Source organism: Microtus pennsylvanicus, chromosome 5 (genome assembly GCF_037038515.1).
Source record: "Microtus pennsylvanicus isolate mMicPen1 chromosome 5, mMicPen1.hap1, whole genome shotgun sequence".
Taxonomy (NCBI): domain Eukaryota; kingdom Metazoa; phylum Chordata; class Mammalia; order Rodentia; family Cricetidae; genus Microtus; species Microtus pennsylvanicus.
Genome location: NC_134583.1, coordinates 61438920 through 61460945, shown reverse-complemented (window position 1 = coordinate 61460945; position 22026 = coordinate 61438920). Strand labels below are relative to the sequence as shown.

Below are 22026 nucleotides of genomic sequence, written 5' to 3'. Positions count from 1 at the left end.
CACCAAACCACCTCCCTAAGCAGGAATTAGTCAAGATTGCCAGGGTAGAACCCTCCCTTTGAGATCTATCTGTTTCTCAAGCCACATTATAAAACTCCTGTCTACACATCTGTTAGGAGCATGGAAACAGATTCCTCTGAATGAATAAATAAAGGGGAATATGTAGTGTAGATAGAACAGGAAATTTATAGAATAAGAATAAATGCAATGTGGTATAATGTAAAAGCATTTTTTCTTGTGTGTGGTGTGGAAAATTACTATGGTGAAATATTAAGAGAACATTTGCCCGCTTGAAGGCTGCCACACCCATCTGGCCCTGCCAGATGGGGGGGCTGCACCCAGCAACCGTGGTAACGAAATAATCTTGCCACACAAGAGGGACCCCCACCCTTCTGTGGTCAGTCGATACTGATAACCTAGGACATCTGGTTATGGGAAGGATCAAACGAGGGGCAGTTTTGAACTGGCATAAAAGAGGTGGCTGAAGAAGGACAGTTATCTCACTTCTCACAATGGCTCTGGCACCAGGCCTCCGTGGAAAGAGAGATCCTCCAAGCCTGCCTCCTGAAAAGAAGCAATATTAAATGCCTTGCCTAAACATTTAATGCTCTGTCTCCCAAGTACAGAGCTTCATCTCCCGAAAACAGACATTTAACGCCTTGCATCCCGAATGCAAAGCCTCATTCCCTGAGAGTGGACATTGAAGGTCTGTCTCCTGAGAACAGACAAGATACTCTCTGCCTTTCAGAATGCTTTGCCATCCCAAGAGCAAAGCTTCGTCTTCGGACTCAAAAGCAGACAGAACACTTTGCTATCTCGAGAGTAGAGAACTAAAAGCCTTGTCTCCCGAGACTCGGTCACCCGAAAAGCAGAGTCCAAAGGCCCTACATTCTGAGATAGATTAGCACCAGGCCATAGACTACATGGTCAAAGATTGATCCAGCACCCGACACCAGCCTGGAACAGGACATGGGAGCCTTATCTCCTGAGTGCAGACTACAGGGTCAAGAGTCAATCCTTGCTATCCAGCCCCCAGTGTGGACAAGAGCCCAGCCTGAAGAAATTCAAAAAGCCCTTTTTAAGCCGGGGAATACCAGGTCGTATGATGCTATTTCATGAGTGTATGTGATATTAAGAGAAGAGCATATATGTGTTAATACATATGTGTAGTGTGTAAAATGTTAAAAAATATCTTATGGATAATTGATAAGATTAGGAAATGTTAATGGATAAGTTAAGGCTAAGAAGTGTTTTATAGATAAGTAATGGACAAGTTGTATTAAGGTTAAGGAGTGTTTTATGGATAAGTGATAAGTTAGATTAAGGTTATGAATTGGTCTTATGTATTAGGTTTAGTAGGATTAATAATTATCAATTATCAATCCCCCATGCCTATTAAGATTGTAAACCCCATTGATGCATTGGATATTAAAGTTGCTAGTAAAGAATCATCATAAAACAATTCTCTTGCTTGGTCTGGCCACTCATCGATCTCTGGGGAAAAGGGCACAGGGTCCTCATAGATATTACTCGAAAAGAACCTGGAGCTGAAATCCCCCAGTTTGTAACAGATCAGAATTCCCATCCAATATAAAACCCCTGGAGGTAAGGACTTTGGGCCTATCCACTCACTTTGGGTTTCTATCCCAATACTTTGCATATTAATAATCTATATTTATGGAATAAACATAGTTATTGGTTTATATGACATGTATTGGTAGAAATGAATTAAAAGTGGAATTCTTAGGCTGGTGGGATGGTTCATCGGGTAAAGGCACTTGTTGCTACACCTGCCAGCCCGAGTTTAATCCCCAGTCCCATGGGGAGGATAGAGAGATGCTAGGGTTGTCCTCTGATCTCTACGTATGTGCTGTGGCACAAATTGCCTCTCCCCAGACCCCAGACACAAAAAATAAATAAGAATAGAGTTTATTTTTAAGTGGATTATTTGAGAAATTAGAGAATTTTCTATGCATCTTAAGACACATCTGTTGGACTACACAGATGTCTACATGTGTCAAAATTCAGCAAATAAATTTTAAACATTACAAAATATTTTTATCAAAAGAAAATTTCTAAGTTATATAATAAAGAGAATATTTAATGTCTAAAATTAACTTTGAAGTATTTTTAAATGGGTTAATAGGTACATAAAAGTATAGTAAAATGTTGGAATGGAATCGGGGTGACACATATAGGGACATTCGAATTCAAAAACTTCAATTTAGCTGTGTTTGAAATATTCTCAGAAAATTAGTATGTATTCATAGTGTGCATTCACAGTGAGAGCCACGCAGGCCAGGAAAACAGCAGTGGTTTCCTGCGGTGTGGAGAGGGCAGCAGGAAGTGAGGCAAAAACATGGGGACTTGGACGATCATTCAGAATGGCCCTCAAAAGATAGGGAGCTGGATGTGTCTGAGACATAGGACTAAGCACTGATCTGACTGTATGATAAGGACTGCACCTTCTGAACTGAGTGGATTAACTAGCTGCACTACAATGATGTTGGCTTCAGAAATGTCAGCAGAAACCTCACACTTGACCCTTGGTCCACTGAACTTGTCCCCAGTGTGACCCCAGATACACACCTGTGAGGATCGATAAGGTGGTGGTCTTTCCTGCCCCATTATGTCCCAGAAGAACAGTGATCTGCCCCTCGTACAGGTTCAAAGACAAGTCTTGTACTGCCATCACGGTACTACCTTTTAATGTGAATTTCTGGAAAGGGAAAACAAGGACTAATTTGATTACTGTCACCTGTAAACCAGGACTCAAGAATTATTCAGAGTTGGAGAAAAGTGCCATTAATCTCAAGGTTGGAGGAAAAAAAAACAAAAAGAGATTCAATTAACAAACAATGCTTACAAGTCTCCTGTTGCTCTGTTCCAGTCTTAAAGCTGATAGAACCCCATCCAGCCCCAATCAGACCCAGTCAGTCAGGCCCAGTCAGGCCCAGTCAGCTCCAGTCAGGCCCAGTCAGTCAGGCCCAGTCAGGCCCAGTCAGTCAGGCCCAGTCAGTCAGGCCCAGTCAGTCAGGCCCAGTCAGGCCCAGTCAGTCAGGCCCAGTCAGGCCCAGTCAGTCAGGCCCAGTCAGGCCCAGTCAGTCAGCCCCAGTCAGGCCCAGTCAGTTAGCCCCAGTCAGGCCCAGTCAGCCCCAGTCAGTCAGCCCCAGTCAGGCCCAGTCAGGCCCAGTCAGGCCCAGTCAGGCCCAGTCAGCCCCAGTCAGGCCCAGTCAGCCCCAGTCAGGCCCAGTCAGGCCCAGTCAGGCCCAGTCAGCCCCAGTCAGGCCCAGTCAGGCCCAGTCAGGCCCAGTCAGCCCCAGTCAGGCCCAGTCAGGCCCAGTCAGCCCCAGTCAGCCCCAGTCAGTCCTTCTCCAATGTTTTCAGAATGATCTGCTGAAAGTCCCACTGCATTTCACCAGCTTGTAGTCACTCCAGACTCTACTTGTTATACCTAAAAAGAACACTCTCGCCTATGATCTTATCTGCATGAGCCACACAACTATTTGCCTAGCTACACATTCCAAAATGTGGGGCTGATGGACGACCTCAGACATCTCCGTCACTACTAAGAAGTCATCAGTCAGTAATGGGTGGGAACCGTTTACTGAGAACTGGTGTCGCATGCACTCTGAGGGTTGCTGTGAAGACGCCATACACAGCACCTTCCCCCATGACAGAAAACTGTTACAGGAGAACGGGAAAACGTGTGCACATATACAATGGTACAAATAGAGAGCTTAGAGCAATGCTCCTGTAAATATAGTCAGATTCTTAACAAGGAAGAAAGGCACATGGGAGCAGGCACAGTGCAAACCGTATGTCTAACAGTGGATGGGAACTTGTGAGGACTAATTAGACACACTGTTCTCCACCAGAGCCTGAAGGAAGCGGGGCTTGGGAAAAGAGGGCAAACTGCACGTGGACCGCTTGTCACCTCGGTGAACATCCGCTCTGCTCTCCATTTAAGTCACTTTGGTTGCCTTAAGTAAAACGTTTTCCCCTGAATTTGTCAACTGCCATTTTTCTTTTAAGTGGTGTCTTAAACAAAAATAAAAATCCAATGTGTGCCATCAGCCCATTGAGAGTGGATAACTGGGTGGGCTTTGGGTCACTCATAGCTTTAAAGCCATCTGCAGCCCCCACAGTTTCTGCTTTCTCTCTCCATCCTAACTTGAACTCCAGCCTGCCTTGGTGCTGTCTGACACACAGAACTGCAGACTTTCTGCTGCGGGGATGAAGCTGACCCCGACCTTCAGCAATTCCAGGCACTCACGGTGCCATTTAAGGTTTTCACCAAACACTGAGACATGAACTCTTGCTAAAAACACCTAGACATTAGCTCCTGCCCTGAACCAAGGTCCTTAAAGCCCTATCTAAAAATCTTCCATCTGACCTCTCTGTTCTGTAGACACACACTACATTCATATTCTCCCTCCCTCCTAAGTCATCTCCCTTCCTCCCATAGTGCTGCTATTCCAAGATGAAACTTCCCCTTGATGTCTAGAAGATGCTACCTCACAGTAGACATTCTCTTCCTCTGGTTTTTTACAATTTCCCCTCTGGGTTTTCCACAATGTCCCCCGAGTATCACTTATAAGGTATTCTAGGGTGCACTGTAGTTACGCAGATGGGGGCTGGCCACCCACGGCTCACAGGCTCTAAGCTGGGTAGGACTAATTATTGCTTTTCTTTCTAGATAGCTTTCACAGCAGTTTCTGATAGGATGAGACCTAGTCCTGAGAGAGGAGGCTTCCAGGTCCATTACAACTTAATTTCTCCAAGTCCTAGGTCCAAAATACGTGGTATCTTCTGGGAGACAAACAAGGGCAATAAGAATTATATTCTTTTCTTTGATATTTTGGGCTTTCTAATTATTCATCTTTTACTGTTTTTCCCACTCTGGTGAGAACAACACTCTGATTTTAGTTTATGGTGAGATTGCATCATGATGGGCTTATGGCATCTTTTGAAAGCATTCCACATGTACTTGTTTTCTGAATTTGCTAAACACAGTGTGCTTATCGGGTCATATAAATAAATTATGGGCTTCGGTTGTTTATATACTCACTGACTAGTCTGTTTCTATGTTCATAGTCTTACTATTTTTCTATTTTTATTATTTTAAAATTCTTTTCTTTAAAATACTGATCATTATTTTTAAATCTGTGCCTACTAATCCTACCATCTCTAGCATGTTCCTGTTAAAGCTCTTCCGCTGTAGACGTTCACTGTTAGTTATGGTCACTACTTCATGCTTCTTCACATGTCTAACACGTTTGCAGTTGTTAATAGACTTGGTAGGAGAAAAGCATGGCTATGTGAGAGCTGTTATCGTCCACCATAGAGCAACCCTTTACTTGATTAAATACACAGAAAAGATGCATCACTTCCATCAGATCTGGGACCCAGCAGAGCAAAGACAGATTTTGGGTTTTGTTAGTTCACTCCAGCTCATTTCTGCTCGAGACGGCCCTCTTGCTTCTTTATAGACTGTCTTGCAGATCTAAATTTTTTCAGTTTCTTTTGTCCAAGGGTTTGGAATTATTTCTTTAGTCTGTTTTATTTCCAAGCTCCAAAACTGACTTTGTTTTTAGAGTACCCCAAGAATAGAGATTTCATGCTTCCTTTTAGAGCCATAGTACCTCACAGGCAGCCATACAGATCACTAAATGACTGGCCATCTGTCTAGATCCTCTAAGCTTTGAATCTCTCATACCAGCAGCCATGATTCCCTCTCTTCCCACCCCCCCAAAAAAAACCTTTATATGCGTCTCATTATTCTAGTAGAGATCTTGTGGGGGGGGGGTGCTCAGTCCATGGTTATAATTAATTAGCACATGGCTTCAAAGGAGGAAAATACACAGACCTTCTAAGTTCAGCTTAGAAGGCTTATCATTTGTGGGTATTGTAAATAATCTGTTCCTGTTGATTTTACAGATGTCTAGTTATCTGATGTGCTCATTTCTGTATCCCTAACACCAGTCATCTTCTAGAAAACAATGAATTCTCAGAAGCCAATTGTTGAATGTCTTGAGTAAATAATCAATGCTACAGAAAAGGGCCATGGGTCAGCTGAACACTCATGACACTCTGTATGCAAGCTCGAGGAGAGAGCTGGGAAAATGAACTACTGTAACAGCAGAGCTGTGTGTCAGCGCGATTCTGAATGGACCACTCAAACAATCAAGGAGCATGCTGGGCAATTCTGCAGGCAAAGAAAGCTGAAGAGAAGAGAGACAACAGAAAGGGCACAATGTACCTCCTTTGCCATAGCACTGCCATAGTAGGAAAATGGCTGATGTTAGTAAATACCCAAAGAGAACCAGCGGAAAGGCTGCTTGACATCTGTGCTAATGTCATCAAAGCAGAAGGTGAGGATAGCTCAGTGGGGGAAAGCAGCCACATGACCAGTCCTCCACTGGCCCTTAACCCGTCAAATAGCAGAAACTCTGAAAAGGATCCAATTGCCATGAATTATGAAATTAGACATTCAAATTAAGTTGGAATAGTTCTTTGGGAGGCAAGGGAATGTCAACAGGCATGAGTTTCCTGGAAAAAAAATATACACCCTTTCAGAATCAGAAATGAACAAAAGCCTAATAATTCATATTTGCCAATATTTTGACATAAAATAGTGCAAACAGTATAAATTCTAACTTGTAAAACAAATCAGGGCATAATTTTCAACTATCTGATAAATGTTGCATCTTGACTCCACCATGGAGGATCTTGGAGGATACCGTTATTAGCTACATGGAGTAGATCAATAACAGTATGTTTAGAGACAGACTTTCATTATGAAATCCAAGGGAGTTAAATTCACAATTTCTCTGCCTCAGCCTCCCCCTCCACAAAGGGCTGGGATGACAAACCTGTGCCGCCATGCCCAGGCAAACACACAGACTCGTTATTCTCTTGTATACACTTAAAGTTTATCTTACTAAAAGACTCTTAATTGGCATGGTTGTAGAGTTGTGGCTATGTCAAACATTTAATCTTCATAGATAATCTCCTATCAAGAAACAGAAACCTGTTGAATAAATACCTTGTACAAATGTTGAATCTCGATGCCAGCCACTAAGCCAACAGGTTCAGGCTCAACAAAACTATTTGGGGGTAGATCAATGACTTGGCTCTCTTCCTTGCTTGAGAATGGTTCTCCAAACCAGTAGGTTTTCTAAAATAACAACAGCCAAAATAATAATATTGGAAATACTAATATTTCCAATGGAATAATAATATTGGAAAGTTAAGTGCTCTAAAAATTTCAAAGTTCTCAGGCTCATTTCACTCTAGTTTTGAAGAGAGTTACAATAACTGACTTTATGATGTGAAGCAAATTGTCTGTCTGTACTATGAATTTCTAAATACAATCACAGAACATATATTGTGCTTAAAGCTCAGCTTTTCAAAAGAAAGTCAACAAAGTTGCCTCAGAAGTGCCTAGTGAGCAGCGCTGCCTCACTCTGAGTCAAATCTTTCTAGCACGGTTGATCTATTCATTGTGGATATCCTATAACTTCTCAGTGAGTCTGTATGGATAAAATCATTTTCATAAATATTAAACCACTTTGATTTTTCCCCCAAACTGTCCTTTTTACTGATGCTATATGTAGTGATATTCTGTTTGTGTTTTAACAAATAAAGCTTGCCTGGAGATCAGAGTGCAGAGTTAAGCCACTAGAGGCCAGGCAGTGGTGGCTCAACCCCGTTAATCTCAGGACATGGGGGACAGTTGGATCTCTGTTAGTTCAAGGCCACCCTGGGCTACACGAAATTGATCCAGGTTAAAAGAGAAACAGCTCACACAAAGGTAATCCCAGCACTAGGGAGGTGGAGACAGGAGTGATATGACTGGGTGGAGAGAGGAATATAAGGTGGGAGGAGACATAAGCTCGGTGCAGTCTGAGCAGCAGTCAGTCTGAGGACAGGATCGCCCTTTTGGTCTGAGCACTGGTAGAGATAAGAACTCTCTAGGGGTTGGCCACTTTGCTTCTGATCTTTCAGCTTTCACCCCTAATATCTGACTCCAAGTTTTTATTATTAAGAACAATTAGAACTCATGCTACAGTTATACAAACAATGAAAGGCAAGTCCATGGTGTCTCAGTTCAAAACCAAGGACAACACACTGTACTGTGTAGTCCCTGTCTTCTTTACAATTTAAATATTTATAGAGGAAAGCCTGCTCCACTTAATTATATATTTAACAAAGTTATTAAGTTTTGATACTTAAAACATATAGCATCTCTGATCACCCTTCATGATAGTCACAAATAATATAAAATATCTCTGGGTAACTCTAACTAAACAAATGAAAGACCTGTATGACAAGAGATTCAAATCTTTGAAGAAAGAAATTGAAGAAGACAACAGAAAATGGAAAGATTTCCCATGCTCTTGGGTAGGTAGAATTAACATAGTAAAAATGGCAATCTTATCAAAAGCAATCTATAAATTCAATGCAATGCCCAACAAAATTCTGCACAGAGCTCAAAAGAACAATACTCAACTTCATATGGGGAAAAAAACAGGATTGCCAAAACAATCCTGTATGGTTGGAGGTATCACCAGCCCTGACTTCAAACTCTACTATAGAGCTACAGTACTGAAAACAGCCTTGTATTGGCGTAAAAACAGACAGAAGGAGCAATGGAATTGAATCAAAGACCCAGATATCAATCCACACACCTAAAAACACCTGATTTTTGACAAAGAAGCTAAAAATACAAAATGGAAAAAAGAAAACATCTTCAACAAATGGTCTTGGCATAACTGGATGCCAACATGGGGAAAAATGCAAATAGATCCATATCTATTGCCATGCACAAAACTCAAGTCCAAATGGATCAAAGATCTCAACATAAAACTAACCACACTGTGCAGTGAACCTCAGAGAAGAGAAAGTGGAAAGTACACTTGAATGCACTGGCACAGGAGACCACTTCCTAAATATAACCCCAGTAGCACAGACTCTGAGAGAAACAATTAATAAATGGGACCTCCTGAAACTGAAAAGCTTCTATAAAGCCAAGGACATGCTCAACAAGACAAAACAACAGTCTACAGAATGGGAAAAGATCTTCACCAACCCCACATCAGACAGAGGTCTGATCTTCAATATATACAAAGAACTCAAGAAATTGATCATCAAAAGAACAAATAATCCAATAAAAAAATGGAGTACAGACCTAAACAGAGAACTCTCAACAGAGGAATCTAAAATGGATGAAATACACTTAAGGAAATGCTCAACATCTTTAGGCATTAGAGAAATGCAAATCAAAACAACTCTGAGATTCCATCTTACACCTGTAAGAATGGCCAAGGTCAAAACACTGATGACAGCTTATGCTGAAGAGGATGTGGAGTAGAGAAAATACTCCTTCATTGCTGGTGGGAGTGCAAACGTATACAGTTCCTTTGGAAATCAGTATGGTAATTTCTCAGAAAATTAGGAAACAATCTACCTCAAGACATGGCAATATCACTTTTGGGTATATACCCAAAGGATGCTCAATCATACCACATGGACATTTACGGAACTATGTTCAAATTAGTGTTATAATATAATAACCAGAACCTAGAAACAATGTAGATGGCCTGCAATCAAAGAATTGATAAAGAAAAGTCAATACATTTACACAATGGAGTACTATATAGTGGTAAAAAAAATTGACATATTGAAATTTGCAGGCAAATGGATGGTTCTAGAGAAAAAACATCTGAAGTGAGGTAACTCAGACCCAGAGAGACAAATATAATATGTACTCACTCACAAGTGGCTTTTAGACATAAAGCAAAGAAAAAAATAACCTACAATTCACAACCTCAGAGAACCTAGACAACAAAGAGGGCCCTATGAAAGACATATATGGATCGACAAAGGAAGGAGAAAACAACAAGATCTCTTGAATAAATTGGGAGTGTGGGGGTCACAGAAGAGGGTAGAAGGGGAATGGGGTGGAAGGGACAGGAGTAGGGAAAATTGTATAGTGCAAAAAAATTTAAAAAAATACAGCATCATCCCAACAGAGACAGAAAATGTGTTTGGTAAAAACCAGAATATCTTCATTATAAAAAATGCTCAAAAAATAAAGTATGGTAAGAATTTACTCAACACATTAAATACTATTATAAGCCCACAGCCAACAGCATCTCAAATTGGAGAAGATTGAAAGTGTTTCCTCTAACATCTGGAACAAGGGTGTTCATATTTTTACCATTCTTACTTAGTACAGTAGTGGAAGTTTTAGCCAGGCAATAAGTTAGAGAAATAAATAAAGGTCACCCAAATAGGGGAGGAGGAGTCAGATGGTTTCAGTTTGCAGGCAATAACTGAAAAATCCAATGAGCTTCACCAATTAACCCACAGAAACAAAGAGACTTCTAAAGATACTAAAAACAAACTAACTGTAATAAATAGAAATCAAGAAAATAATCACACCAATAATAACAATAGCTACAAAAATGCCTGGGATAAATTTAATCAAATGCCAGACTTCTATAACAAAATTTTGAAATTCTGAAGAAATTAAATAAGATACTAAAATACAGGGCTTGTTGGTCATTAGCCTCCTTCCAGGTTCAGTGAGAGGCCCTGTCTCAAAGGAGAGTGACAGAGGAAGACACTGAACATCTTCCACTGGACTGTATGCATGTGCTTATATGTGTGCATGGACACACACACACACACACACACACACACACACACACACACATATCTGACCATAAAATTAACATTTCTTGTCTTTCCCTGTATTGTAAAGTTGTGGTATCTAACCAGGGTAAGCTGGAATATTAACATACACACATGAATGGAACACAACATAGAATCCAAATATAATCCCATATATGTATAGGAAGTTGGTTTTTGACCAAGGTATCAAATATTAAAAATGTATTGAATTTTAAAAGTCTCTTCAGTAAATGTTGTTGAGAAAACTGGATATCTATGCACAGAAAGAGGTCAGATACCAATCTTTCAGCACATATGAGATCAAACACCTAAAACTACTAGAAGAAAAATGGGGCGATATCAGGATAGGCGATACTTTTTTTTTATAATAAGATTCCCACAGCACAACAACACAAACAAAATCACCCCAATGGAATCACACTGAGCCAAGAGTCATCTGCAAGCAGGTGTGACGGTCAACACAGCAAAGCACACCTGTGAAATGGGAGAAAGTATCTGTAAACCAGTTGTCCAAAAGCAGTGTTTCCAGAAGATATGGGCAACTGAAACCTCTCAATATTGAGAAAAACAAATGCAATGCAATCTCAAAATGGCAAATTATATGAACAGGTATTTCTCAAAAGACATACAAAGGGCCAGCAAGTAAAAATTACTCAACATCACTACAGGAGGGACAGATCAAAATCACAAGGATATTTCATCACACACAGTGACATGACAATTAGCATAAACACAAACACACAAACGCAGCTGAATGCGGAAAGGATGCTCACGCACTGCTAGTGGGAATCTAAATTAGTACATCCATTAAGTAAAACGGCACAGAAGTCCATCATAAGAACAAAGATACAAACAGCAACTCCGTGGCTGGGCGGATACCCAATTGTACTCTCATGTTTACTGCAACATCATTCTCAGTAGCCAAGATGCAGATTTGATGGATGAATGACATAGGAAATAGGGCACATTCATGCAAATGAAATATGGTTTGATCATAAAAGAAGACTGTGCCATTTGCTTACCTTGACATTGATGGAGGAGGGTCTAGGTGTTACTTGGTTAATAAAGAAACTGCCTTGGCCCTGATAGGACAGAAAATTAAGTAGGCGGAGTAGACAGACAGAATGCTGGGAGAAAGAAGCCGAGTCAGTCAGTCGCCTTGACTCTCCTCTTCAAGATGGATGCCCGTTAGACTCGTCCCGGTAAACCACACTCAAGTAGCAATATGGATATTAGAAATGGGTTAGATCAATATGTAAGAGCTAGCCAATAAGAGGTTATAACTAATGGGCCAGGTAGTGCTTAAAAGAATACCATTTCTGTGTAATTATTTTGGGGCATAAGCTAGCCAGGCGACCAGGAACTGGGGCAGCAGGAATGCAGCCCGCTGATCTTACTACATGGCATGTGTATCTGGAGGAAATAACGTTAAACAAAATAACCCATATACAGGAAGACATATGTATTGATATATATATATATATATATATATGTGAGGTGTCATATATATGATATATGTATACATATTGTATATATATGATATATATCATGTTCCCATACATATGTGAAAGCTAAAAAATGCTGATTTCTTAGAAATGAGTCACTACAGGCTAGGCAATGGAGGGAGAAAATGGGAAAAATGAACTTAAAGGGAATATGACCTACTGTTCTAGAGCATGGTAGGGTGACTATAATTTACAGTAATCTATTAATGTATCTTCTACAGGACTAAAAGAGAGGAATTCAAAGTTTTTCAAAACAAAGAAATGATAATGCAAATGGCAATTAACCTGATTTAATCAAATATCCATCATATATGTATATTAAAATTATATACCACTGTCCATAAATATGCAGGCTTTATATAAATAAAAAATTAAAAATAGACATGGGCACAATTTGTCCTTTCCTAACTAGGGTCTACAGATATTACCATGTATCCATTCAGATGGGATTTCTTTGCAGAAAATAATTTCATTCCATAAATACATATGGCAAACAATAGAGTTATAGTGCAGCAAGAATGAGAAATTGTGGTGGCTAATCTTCATTGTCTACTTAATTACCTTGAGATTTGCCAAGGTACTCAGTAAAACACATTTCTGAGTATGTCTCTGAGAGGTTTTCCAGAGAAAAATAACTAAGGGGAAGAAACAATCTTGACTATGCGCAGCAACACCCAGTAACCCAGGCACTGACAGAATAAAGGTGAAGAGGGCAAGATCCCACCAGCAAAGACATCCCGGCTCTGTTTCTTGACCTCTGAGATGAGCGGCTTTGTTCTGTCAGGCTCTGCCTCTCCTCATCTCAAAGCGACATGGCTAAGGGACTGCAGACTGAAGCCTGAATCAGTCTTTAACTTGTTCCTCTCAGTTGTTTGTGGCTGGAACAGTAGATCTAGACCACAGCCCCCAGGAAGAGACTGTTAACTTAATCCTGCTTATTCTTTGCAAACTAGCTACAGAGGGACTAGGGGTTCTAAACGTGTGTGAAGGTGCACTCACCTGCAGGAAAAAGTTCCAGGGCTTAGGTATACCATACTTCCCTGGAAAGACAGCATCTATGTACCAGGCCACAATGCCATACAGAAAAGCAGTAAATAAAAACATTCCTATTATATGAGCCAAAGTTAAGTCATCATCGGCATTTATTTTTGTAGCGATGTTGTACCACTGAGCACCATGCCCTGAAACAAAATGGAAGACAGTTATTTCAGATGTCCAACAATGGCTGAAGCAAACATGTACAAGGCATGTAGGTCCTTGGGTTCACAGATAAACACAAGGAAAACCAGAAATGTTAAACATGCAGTATTGACTCTTAAAGAAGCAGATATATAACCTATTGTTCTCCCAAAAAGCTAGGAATGGAAATGGCTAATAGCATGGTGCCCTGTGAGCTACCTCTATGGCTAGCCCACACTGGCTCCCTCAGTCAATCTATAGCACTCTCTTCCTCCAGACCCGTATCATGAGCATTATCTGCTTTCTTAGTTAACCTACAGAAACTATCCTGGAATATGGAAGATGTCACTTGTACTTTACAACAGTTTCAATGTAGTCATGTCTTAAGCTTTTTATGAACAGGGATTGAGTTCATTATCACCAGCAAATTTTATTCCAAATTTGCTGTGCTTAAATTTGCCTAAAATAAACTAGCCAGGGTCAGATTTTTGAAGTTTGAACCAACACTGGCTACTGAGTCTTGTTGAACCTGACTTCCATCTTGCCTCTTGCATATCAACATTGTGCTGGCCACAGTGTTTGTAGAAACCCCCACCATTCCCAGCTGCTTTGAGATTAAATAAGGAATAAATTGCCCTTGCATTCTGGAGACACATGCTGTTGAGTTGTTATTTGGTGATGCCCTTACATTTAGGTTGCCCAGGAGGAAAAAGAAGCAAACAGTAATGGAAGGATACTTCTAGCCAAGTCCAACTAAAAGTTACAGGGACGTAAACAATCACACAAAATCATAGAACCATTAATACAAATATCTGTGTTGCAAGACAGCAGTACCCCAGTTCTCTAAGGCAAATCATCATGACAACAACCAAGAATACATATAAACTTCTACTCGTCAGTAAGAAGAAACAAGGTTCAACTTCTGTTTTTCAGGCTAGCATGTAGGAGATTGGAAGTTACTGCTGGGTAAAAGTAAAAGCTGTACTGACAATCACAAGAAAAATGAAAATATGAGACAGCACACTCCTTAAAGTGAATAACTAGTAACAGGTCCCAAAGATATCGAAGTGTGTGATATGCCAGATGAAGAATTCAATGGAATGATTTTAAAAGAGGCTAGTGAATACAGATAGTCAAATGAATTAAGGAAGATAATTCAAAAATATAAATGAGAAATGTAGTAAAAACTCGCAATTTTGAAACAGAATTCAAGAGAAACCTTTAAAATTAGAAGCTCTGTAAATCAAGCATAAAAGCCTCAACAGACAGATCAGTTAGAAGAAAGAGTATCAGACTTTGAAATACTACATTCTAGAAAAACAAAGAAACAACAAAAACAAAACACAAGATCTCCAAGATATCACCAAATGACCAAATATCTGTCTAATCAGCATTTCCAGGGGAGAAGGGCTACAGGTTGAGGATCCAGAAGGTCTAGTCAATGAAATAATACCCCAAGGCATCCAAATGTTGGTAAAAAATGTAGACTTTTTAAGGTACAGGAAGCACTTAGAACAGCAAAAATAAATTACACTCCTCCAGAGTAACCACGCTGAAATGCTTTACAGTTAGATCTTTGAAAATCCAGGACAAATAGAGAATATTAAAACATGCACGAGATAAGGACCAAGTAACACACAGAGAGAAACTAAGTGGAGTGAAAGTAGGTTTCTTGGAGGAAACACTAGACGACAGAGGGGACAGAATGATGGAAATATGAAGAACTAGCAGCAATCCCACTCAGAGGTACGGATACAAACTGAAGTCCAGGTTGAGACTATTAAAAACATACAAAATATGAAATAAGTTAGACGCCTGTAACAAGGCAAAGGGATAAAGAACATTGGCCGACATGCACAGTAGAACATTATTCAGAAATAAAGAATGAAATCTTCATTTGCAGTAAACTGGGTGAAGCTAGAAGTTATCTTGCTAAGTAAAATGAGCCAGACACAAGTGTAAAGGCAATATATTTTGTAATACGTGGAAACAGTGAAAAAAGATGACCTGAAAGTTAAAAAAAAAAAGCTACAAGATAGTAAGAACTATGCAACAGGAAGAATTGAGATAGGATAGGAAATCAATGACCATCAAATCATGATACACGAAAGTATAGAAATATCACAATCCTATTGATTTATATAAATAATATATATTAGAAATTAAAATAAAAACAAAACAGAAAAGTTGAAAGATCCGCAAAGAGATTATGTGGTGGTTTGAATGAGAATGGCCCCAGAGGCTCACGTTTGAATGCCTGGTCCCCATTGGTGGAACTGATTGGGAAGAGTTAGGGGATGAGGTGTGTCACAGAGGTGGGTTCTGAGGCTTCCAAGGCCTCCCATCATCTTGACTGTGCCTGCCTTCTGCTTGCAGCTTTAGGATGTGAGCTCTCATCCTACCGTCATGCCTTTGCTCTGCCCTCATGGCCCCTAACCCTCAGAAACCGTAAGCCCAGAGAATGCTTTCTTTTGTGAGCTGTCTTGGCCATGGTGTTTTAGCATAGCAGTAAAAGCCTAAGACAGGCTGTATCTGTAAAGAGCAAGAAGAATAAAAGTTCAGCAAAGAAGCATCTAAGCATGTATGTTTTCACTGTGTACCTTACCAAATACTTAAAGGATAATTAACACCAGTCTTTCTCAGACTCTTCCAAAGAGAAAACAGATGAAGAATGAAATAATTTCTATGTCAATATATAAGGTCACCATTATGACAATATACCAAAATTAAACAAAGACATCACAAAAAGAATCATAGAAACTTCTCCAGTTATAGGATGCAAGATTAAAACACAAAGCCCATTGTACTAAGAATAACAAAGAATGAAAACACAATGCCACTTACCATCATTCTAAATAAAGCTAAACACTTAAGCATATTCCTTGATAGACCACAACCCTATTTGGATTTTTCTCAGTGGGATAAATTCATCTATGAAAAAGTTCAAATCATATCAATGGTGAAACACTGACACCTTTCAGTGTGACAAGGTTCTGTTGTCAGGGGTGACAAAATTATCCCCTAGAAGAGACATAGATATGCATATGCACACAAACATAAATACCTAATGTATTACTTGTAATATTGCTTATGTAATTTTTAGTTCTCCTGTACATGTACATTTATGTCCACAGTAAGTACATGCATAATACACACAACACAATGCTTTATGATAAAGCCTGTATGAGAGACCACTCAAACACACTTGACCCATGCTCTCCCCCACCCCTGTATGTCCGGTCCTTTCCTTCCAGGTTGCAAATTAATGAAGGTGCTACCACCAGGGGAGACTTACCTTTCATTTCCATCTTGCATATTAAGTCAGCCCCGAAAGCTAGCGCTGTGTTTGTGATGAGGCTGAGAGCCAGCTTCCCCCCGAGGCTTGTCTGACCATACCTCTGAGCTATGATTAAGTAAGGAAAAAATGTGAGAAAGTGGAGGAAACCTGCAATGGAAGAGGCCACAGACGCTGCAAAGGGAGAAGGAAAAGATGGTTAGTCAACACAAGCTGCAGCAGCTAGAAACAAAGAGGGGGGACTCTTTCAGCCACCCCCACATCACCTGCATCTTTCACTGTGCCTAGCGCACAGAAGGGGCCTCCTAGAGACTCTGACTTAAATGAATAGTATGAGAAGATGTGTTCCTGAAACTGATCCAGTGGCATCTGAAACTGAGGGTCCCTCAGGATGTCTCATGGGAGGCGCCTCCGACTCACCTCTGTCAAAGAGTGTGCTGATCATGAAGCCAAGTAACATTGAGGAGATGGCAAAACACAGGAAATAGAAGGCAATGAACAACGGGTCACTATGTTGAAAGACTTGCTCGTGTGTAATCTGATAACATAATTACAAAGCTGGTTTAATCCCAAGTGAAGTGATGAGGAAAAAAAGGCACGAAATAAAGGAAAATATGAAGGGCTGGCCCCAGTGAAGTGAATCAAGCCACTCAGAGATTTTGAAGGCATTGCCTACAGAAGGGACAGTCACCTAGTCTCTTTTTCACCTTCTGATCGACTAGACCTTTTGAGCGTCCACAGTGGAATAAGGGCAAAACGCATTTACTCTTCTTCAGCAAACTAATACACTTTGCCCACACCTCCACTTCTCCTCCCTCTGAAAGCGGTGGTATGCTGCGTACACGTGGATACTTGCCTTGAGAAATAAAATTCCACACAGCAAACAGATGATAATCAAATACATCAACAAGAAGGTGACAAAATACGAGAACCAGAGCATAGCATTGCTGAGTCCTACCATGAGCTGGTATTCCTGAAGGAGAAGCAACATAAGCCAAGTGTCATAAAAAACACATTTCAAAATGCCTCCACACATAAATTACCTCCATGGCTTGAATCTCACATCTCCGTTTACGGACAAAGAAAACCAGGCCTCGCAATAGCCAAATGACCTACCTAAAACTTTGTACCTAATGAGAGGTGTAATTTCTACCCAGAATTCTGGGTGCAGAATTTGTTGTTTTCTCCTAAGACTTAGCAAGTTCTGATTCTGAGATAAAAAACACCTTTAAAAACTAAAAATTAAAATCCAAGTGCACACTTTGATCCCAACACTGGGGAGGCATAGGCTGGCAGATCTCTGAGTTTGAGGCTAGCCTGGTCTATAGAGTAAGTTTCAGGACAGCCAGAACTACACAGAGAAACTCTGTCTCAAAAAAACAGATAAGCAAGATTAATCTTCTTTTCATTATATCCTGCTTCTAGGAAATAATAAACTCAGAAGGTAAATACATTTCTATTCCATTGTAGATTTGATCAGGGCTAGGCCAATTATGACCCGTGAGTTGATTACCATCTTAAATTTTTATAAATAAAGTCTTATGGGCATGAAGCCACATTTATTCAAGTAAACAGTGACTAGAGCTGCTTCATCCTACAGTGTCCAGGGGCCTAGAGAGATGGCCCAGTTGTTAAGAGCACTGGGTTTCTAGTGTTGTGATAGAATACCACAATCAAAAACAGCTTAAGGAAGAAAAGGGTTGATTTTAGCTAACGCCTCTCAGGTTATACTTCCATCACTGAGGGAATTCAGAGAGGACTGGAGGAAAGAGCTGATGCAGAGTCCTTGGGGGTGCTGGTGTAGAATATTTTAAGATGTGTTACATTTGTTAACACCTAATAATCTAATAAAGACCTGAACAACCAATAGCGAGGCAGGAAAAAGCCTACACGGGGCTGGCAGGCAGAGAGAGTAAATAAGAGAAATCTGGGAGGAAAAGGAGGAGCGAGAGAACAAGAGGAGGACAATGGGGGCCAGCCACTAGCCGCCAAGCCACCCAACCAGTCACAGACTGGCTGGAAGAAAGAGTGAGAGCAGACATACAGACATGAGAAAGGAAAAGCCTCAGAGGCAAATGGTAGTTGGGATAATTTAAGATAAGAAGAAGGAGCTAGAAACAAGCCAAGCTAGTCAGGCATTTATGAGAAAGAATATGACTCCCTGTGTTTTATTTGGGAGCTGGGTGGCAGGCCCCTCAAAAGTCCTAAAAAGTAGAATAAAAAATAACAAACTATAGAGTGCTACTTGCTGGCTTGTTGCCATTGCTTGCACAGCCTACTTTCTTATACAACTCAGGACTACCTGTCCATAGGTGGCACCACCCACAAGGGGCTGGACCCTCCCCCATCAATCATGAAAACGCCCCACAGATTTGCCTATAGGCCAATCTTATGGAGGCATTTTCTCAGATGGGAGTCCCTCTTCCCAAACAATTTTAGCTTGTGTCAAGTAATACACACACACACACACACACACACACACACACAGAGAGAGAGAGAGAGAGAGAGAGAGAGAGAGAGAGAGAGAGAGCGCGAGAGCCAACCAGCACATTGCTCTTGCAAAGGACCCAGAGACCCAGATTCAGTTCTGGCACCCTCATAATGCTGGAACCACCTGTAACTCCAATTCCAGGGATCTTACACCCTGCCTGGCCTTTGCTGGAAACAGGCATGCTCGTGTGTACAAACATGTAGGAAAAAATAAAGCCAGTTTCAGATCAGAAGCTAGACTTAGAGGCAACAGAATTACGACTCCTTCTGGAGGACTCCCTGTTCCTGCCTCCTCCAGCTGCCTCTGTGTGTCTTTTCCCTAGGCCAGTGACAAAGGAAAAACTTAAGACAATTCAGTTTGGCAGTTTATTTGATGAAAGAATGGCTCATAAAAAAAGGAGGGGCAGTCCCACCCTGCACCGGTAGAGAGTCACCAACCTCTGCTGGCCATGGATGCAGGCAGCATTATGGGACACTGACATAGAGAATGTCTGGGTGTGACGACTGCTCAGCCAGCCAGTCCCTTCTTTTTCTGCAGGTCCAGCAAGACCCCAGCCCATGGAGCAGTGCTGCCCATGGTGGGCAGGTCTTTCCATCTCTGCTGGCCTAATCCAGATAGCCCTTCACAGGACCACCCAGAGGTCCCTTGCTAGGTGATTCGGATCCTTTCGAGGGATAGCATTAACTGTCAAGCATCATTGGGAACAGAACGCTGCATAGAGAGGTGGCATTAGGAATACATTTAATCATAGTATAGGATTTATAATATCAGATCCTCTGGGTGACTCTCTATGACCTCTTTATGTTTGAGAGTTTGAAAAAAATGCTCAAAATCTATAAAGTCTAAAATTCCCATGGTCTAAAATCCTGAAAGATGAAAGTGTAATATAACAAAAATACAATGCTAGAAAAAGTATCTAGAAATGTCTTTAAAGACATTATTCATGATAATTATAAAGGAGGCTATTTATTTGGGAAGCACAAAAATGAGAAGTTGACTTTTAGGACATGAGAGACCAGGATTTAAAAGAAACAAAAACTGTCCTACAATTGTGTTTAGTTTTGCTGAACTTACGGTTGGAGTGGGAGTCTCCCATGAGAGAATGCTCTGAACATCGGGAGGACGCCCCCATATAAGAAATACTTACAGACTGTTGTGGTGCACCCTGATGAGGGTGCACGAGAAAGCAGTTTCCCGCCTAGGTATAAGGACCAATCTCAACTGTCAAACCAGTTGGACTGAGAAGTAGACTAGCGGAGTGCACTCTGGGTAGGTATGTGGGTTGTCTCTAGAGACAATGTGATCATTATGGATGGGTTTCTCATTTGATTCATAATACAACAACATTATTGGAAAAGGATGGCAGGTAGGAGCCTTCTCCTCCCCCAACTCCCTTTCTCTCCTGTGATGTGAGCTGCTTTGTTTCACCACAGCACCACAGTTCCCGCTCATTCCACACGATGAAATGACAGCTGCGAAACCAGGAACCAAAATAAACCACCCTGTCCTTGTTTCTGTCATGTTGATGAGAAAAGTAAGCACACACCAGTTTAGAGGAGTCAGGGTGGGTTCTGGCAGTGTTTTAGCCACTAGCCTGTGCTCATCACTGCCTACAATTGACCACAGCTCTGGATTTAGTCCACATGTGCAGTGAAAACCATGCTTGCACTTTTTATGCAAGGACAAGTAGGAAAGAGCAAGGTGAACTTGGGAGAGGAGTCTACCCAGTGCTCAGCTAATTGCGAGTAACTGCCTCACTGACTGGAGTGGGCACTGAAGCAGAGCCCAGCAGCTGCCTGTGGTGAGAAACAGAGTAAGCCCAGAGAGGGCAAAGCAGCTGGAGTTTCAGAGAAGGCAGAGGTTAGCAGGGTAAGTGCTCCAGACACCTTTAGATGGTGCTCCCAGCATCTCCATCTTACAACTCATGACAATATACCCCAGGCCAGGACAGCAGCAACACAGGCAAGGTTGAGGTGGCCGGGGTGGGGGGGGTGTCCAGTTCCCTAGCCAGGCTAAATCATAACCACAATAACCACAGTCAAGAGAAGGCACTAACATGGAGTTTATGTTAGTAGTGTGCCCAATGTAGTAGGCCTAGACCTGGATTCTCAACCTAAATACTCCTGAGAAAATTTGTATCGAACATCGTCCTGTGTCTTTATGCATTGTAGAGAGCTGCGTGGAGCCGCACCTGATGGTGCTGGCTTCTGCCCTCCGCGATCCCGAAAGCGAGTGCTCTGTGATAATCAGCTCCTAATATGGCTAAGGCCTGACTCATGCTATTATCACGCAATGATCGTCAGCTGCTTGCATATGCGTGGACCTAGGGGCAGTGCCCACGTGGCAATCCAGGGTTGGCGGCCCATGCCTTTTTAAAGGCTGGGAGAGGTTTGCCCAGGGAGAGGGGAGAGGAGAGAGGGGAGAGGGGAGAGGGGGGAGAGGGGGAAAAGGGGGGAGGAGAGGGGGGAGAGGGGGGAGGGGAGAGGGGAGAGTGGGGAGGAGGAGAGGGGGGAGAGGGGGGAGGGGGGAGAGGGGAGAGGGGAGAGGGAGAAAGATTGCTGTGAACAAGGTCCTGAATAAACTGCTTGCAAGAAGAGCTCCGGTGTTGCGTCTTCCTTGCTGGTCAAGGCGGGCGCGACAATGCATATCAAGGTTTTTCGACTTTGATGCTGACAGTTCAATTTCTCATTACAGGACAATATGTTGGGCACTGTAGGATATTCGACAGTATCCATAATTTCTTCCAACCCCGCTGGAAGTAATATCTATCTTAGTTGTGAAAATTCCCTCCAGACATTGCCAAGTGACCAATGAAGCAAAACTGCCACAAACTGAGAACCAAAGCTTTAGAATAA

The 22026-nt window shown here is 41.5% G+C and overlaps 1 protein-coding gene across 1 annotated transcript in view; it reads right to left on the bottom strand.

Annotated features, from left to right (window-relative positions):
- LOC142849640 (phospholipid-transporting ATPase ABCA3-like) overlaps positions 1 to 22026 on the bottom strand; it is a 100349-nt gene that overhangs the window by 57941 nt on the left and 20382 nt on the right. Inside the window, exons 7-12 of the mRNA XM_075972070.1 lie at positions 17537 to 17653; positions 17101 to 17218; positions 16681 to 16854; positions 13206 to 13387; positions 7049 to 7180; positions 2590 to 2719 (exon numbers count right to left, since the gene is read on the bottom strand). Coding sequence (XP_075828185.1) covers positions 2590 to 2719; positions 7049 to 7180; positions 13206 to 13387; positions 16681 to 16854; positions 17101 to 17218; positions 17537 to 17653 — 853 coding nt within the window. The remainder of the gene's footprint in view (positions 1 to 2589; positions 2720 to 7048; positions 7181 to 13205; positions 13388 to 16680; positions 16855 to 17100; positions 17219 to 17536; positions 17654 to 22026) is intronic.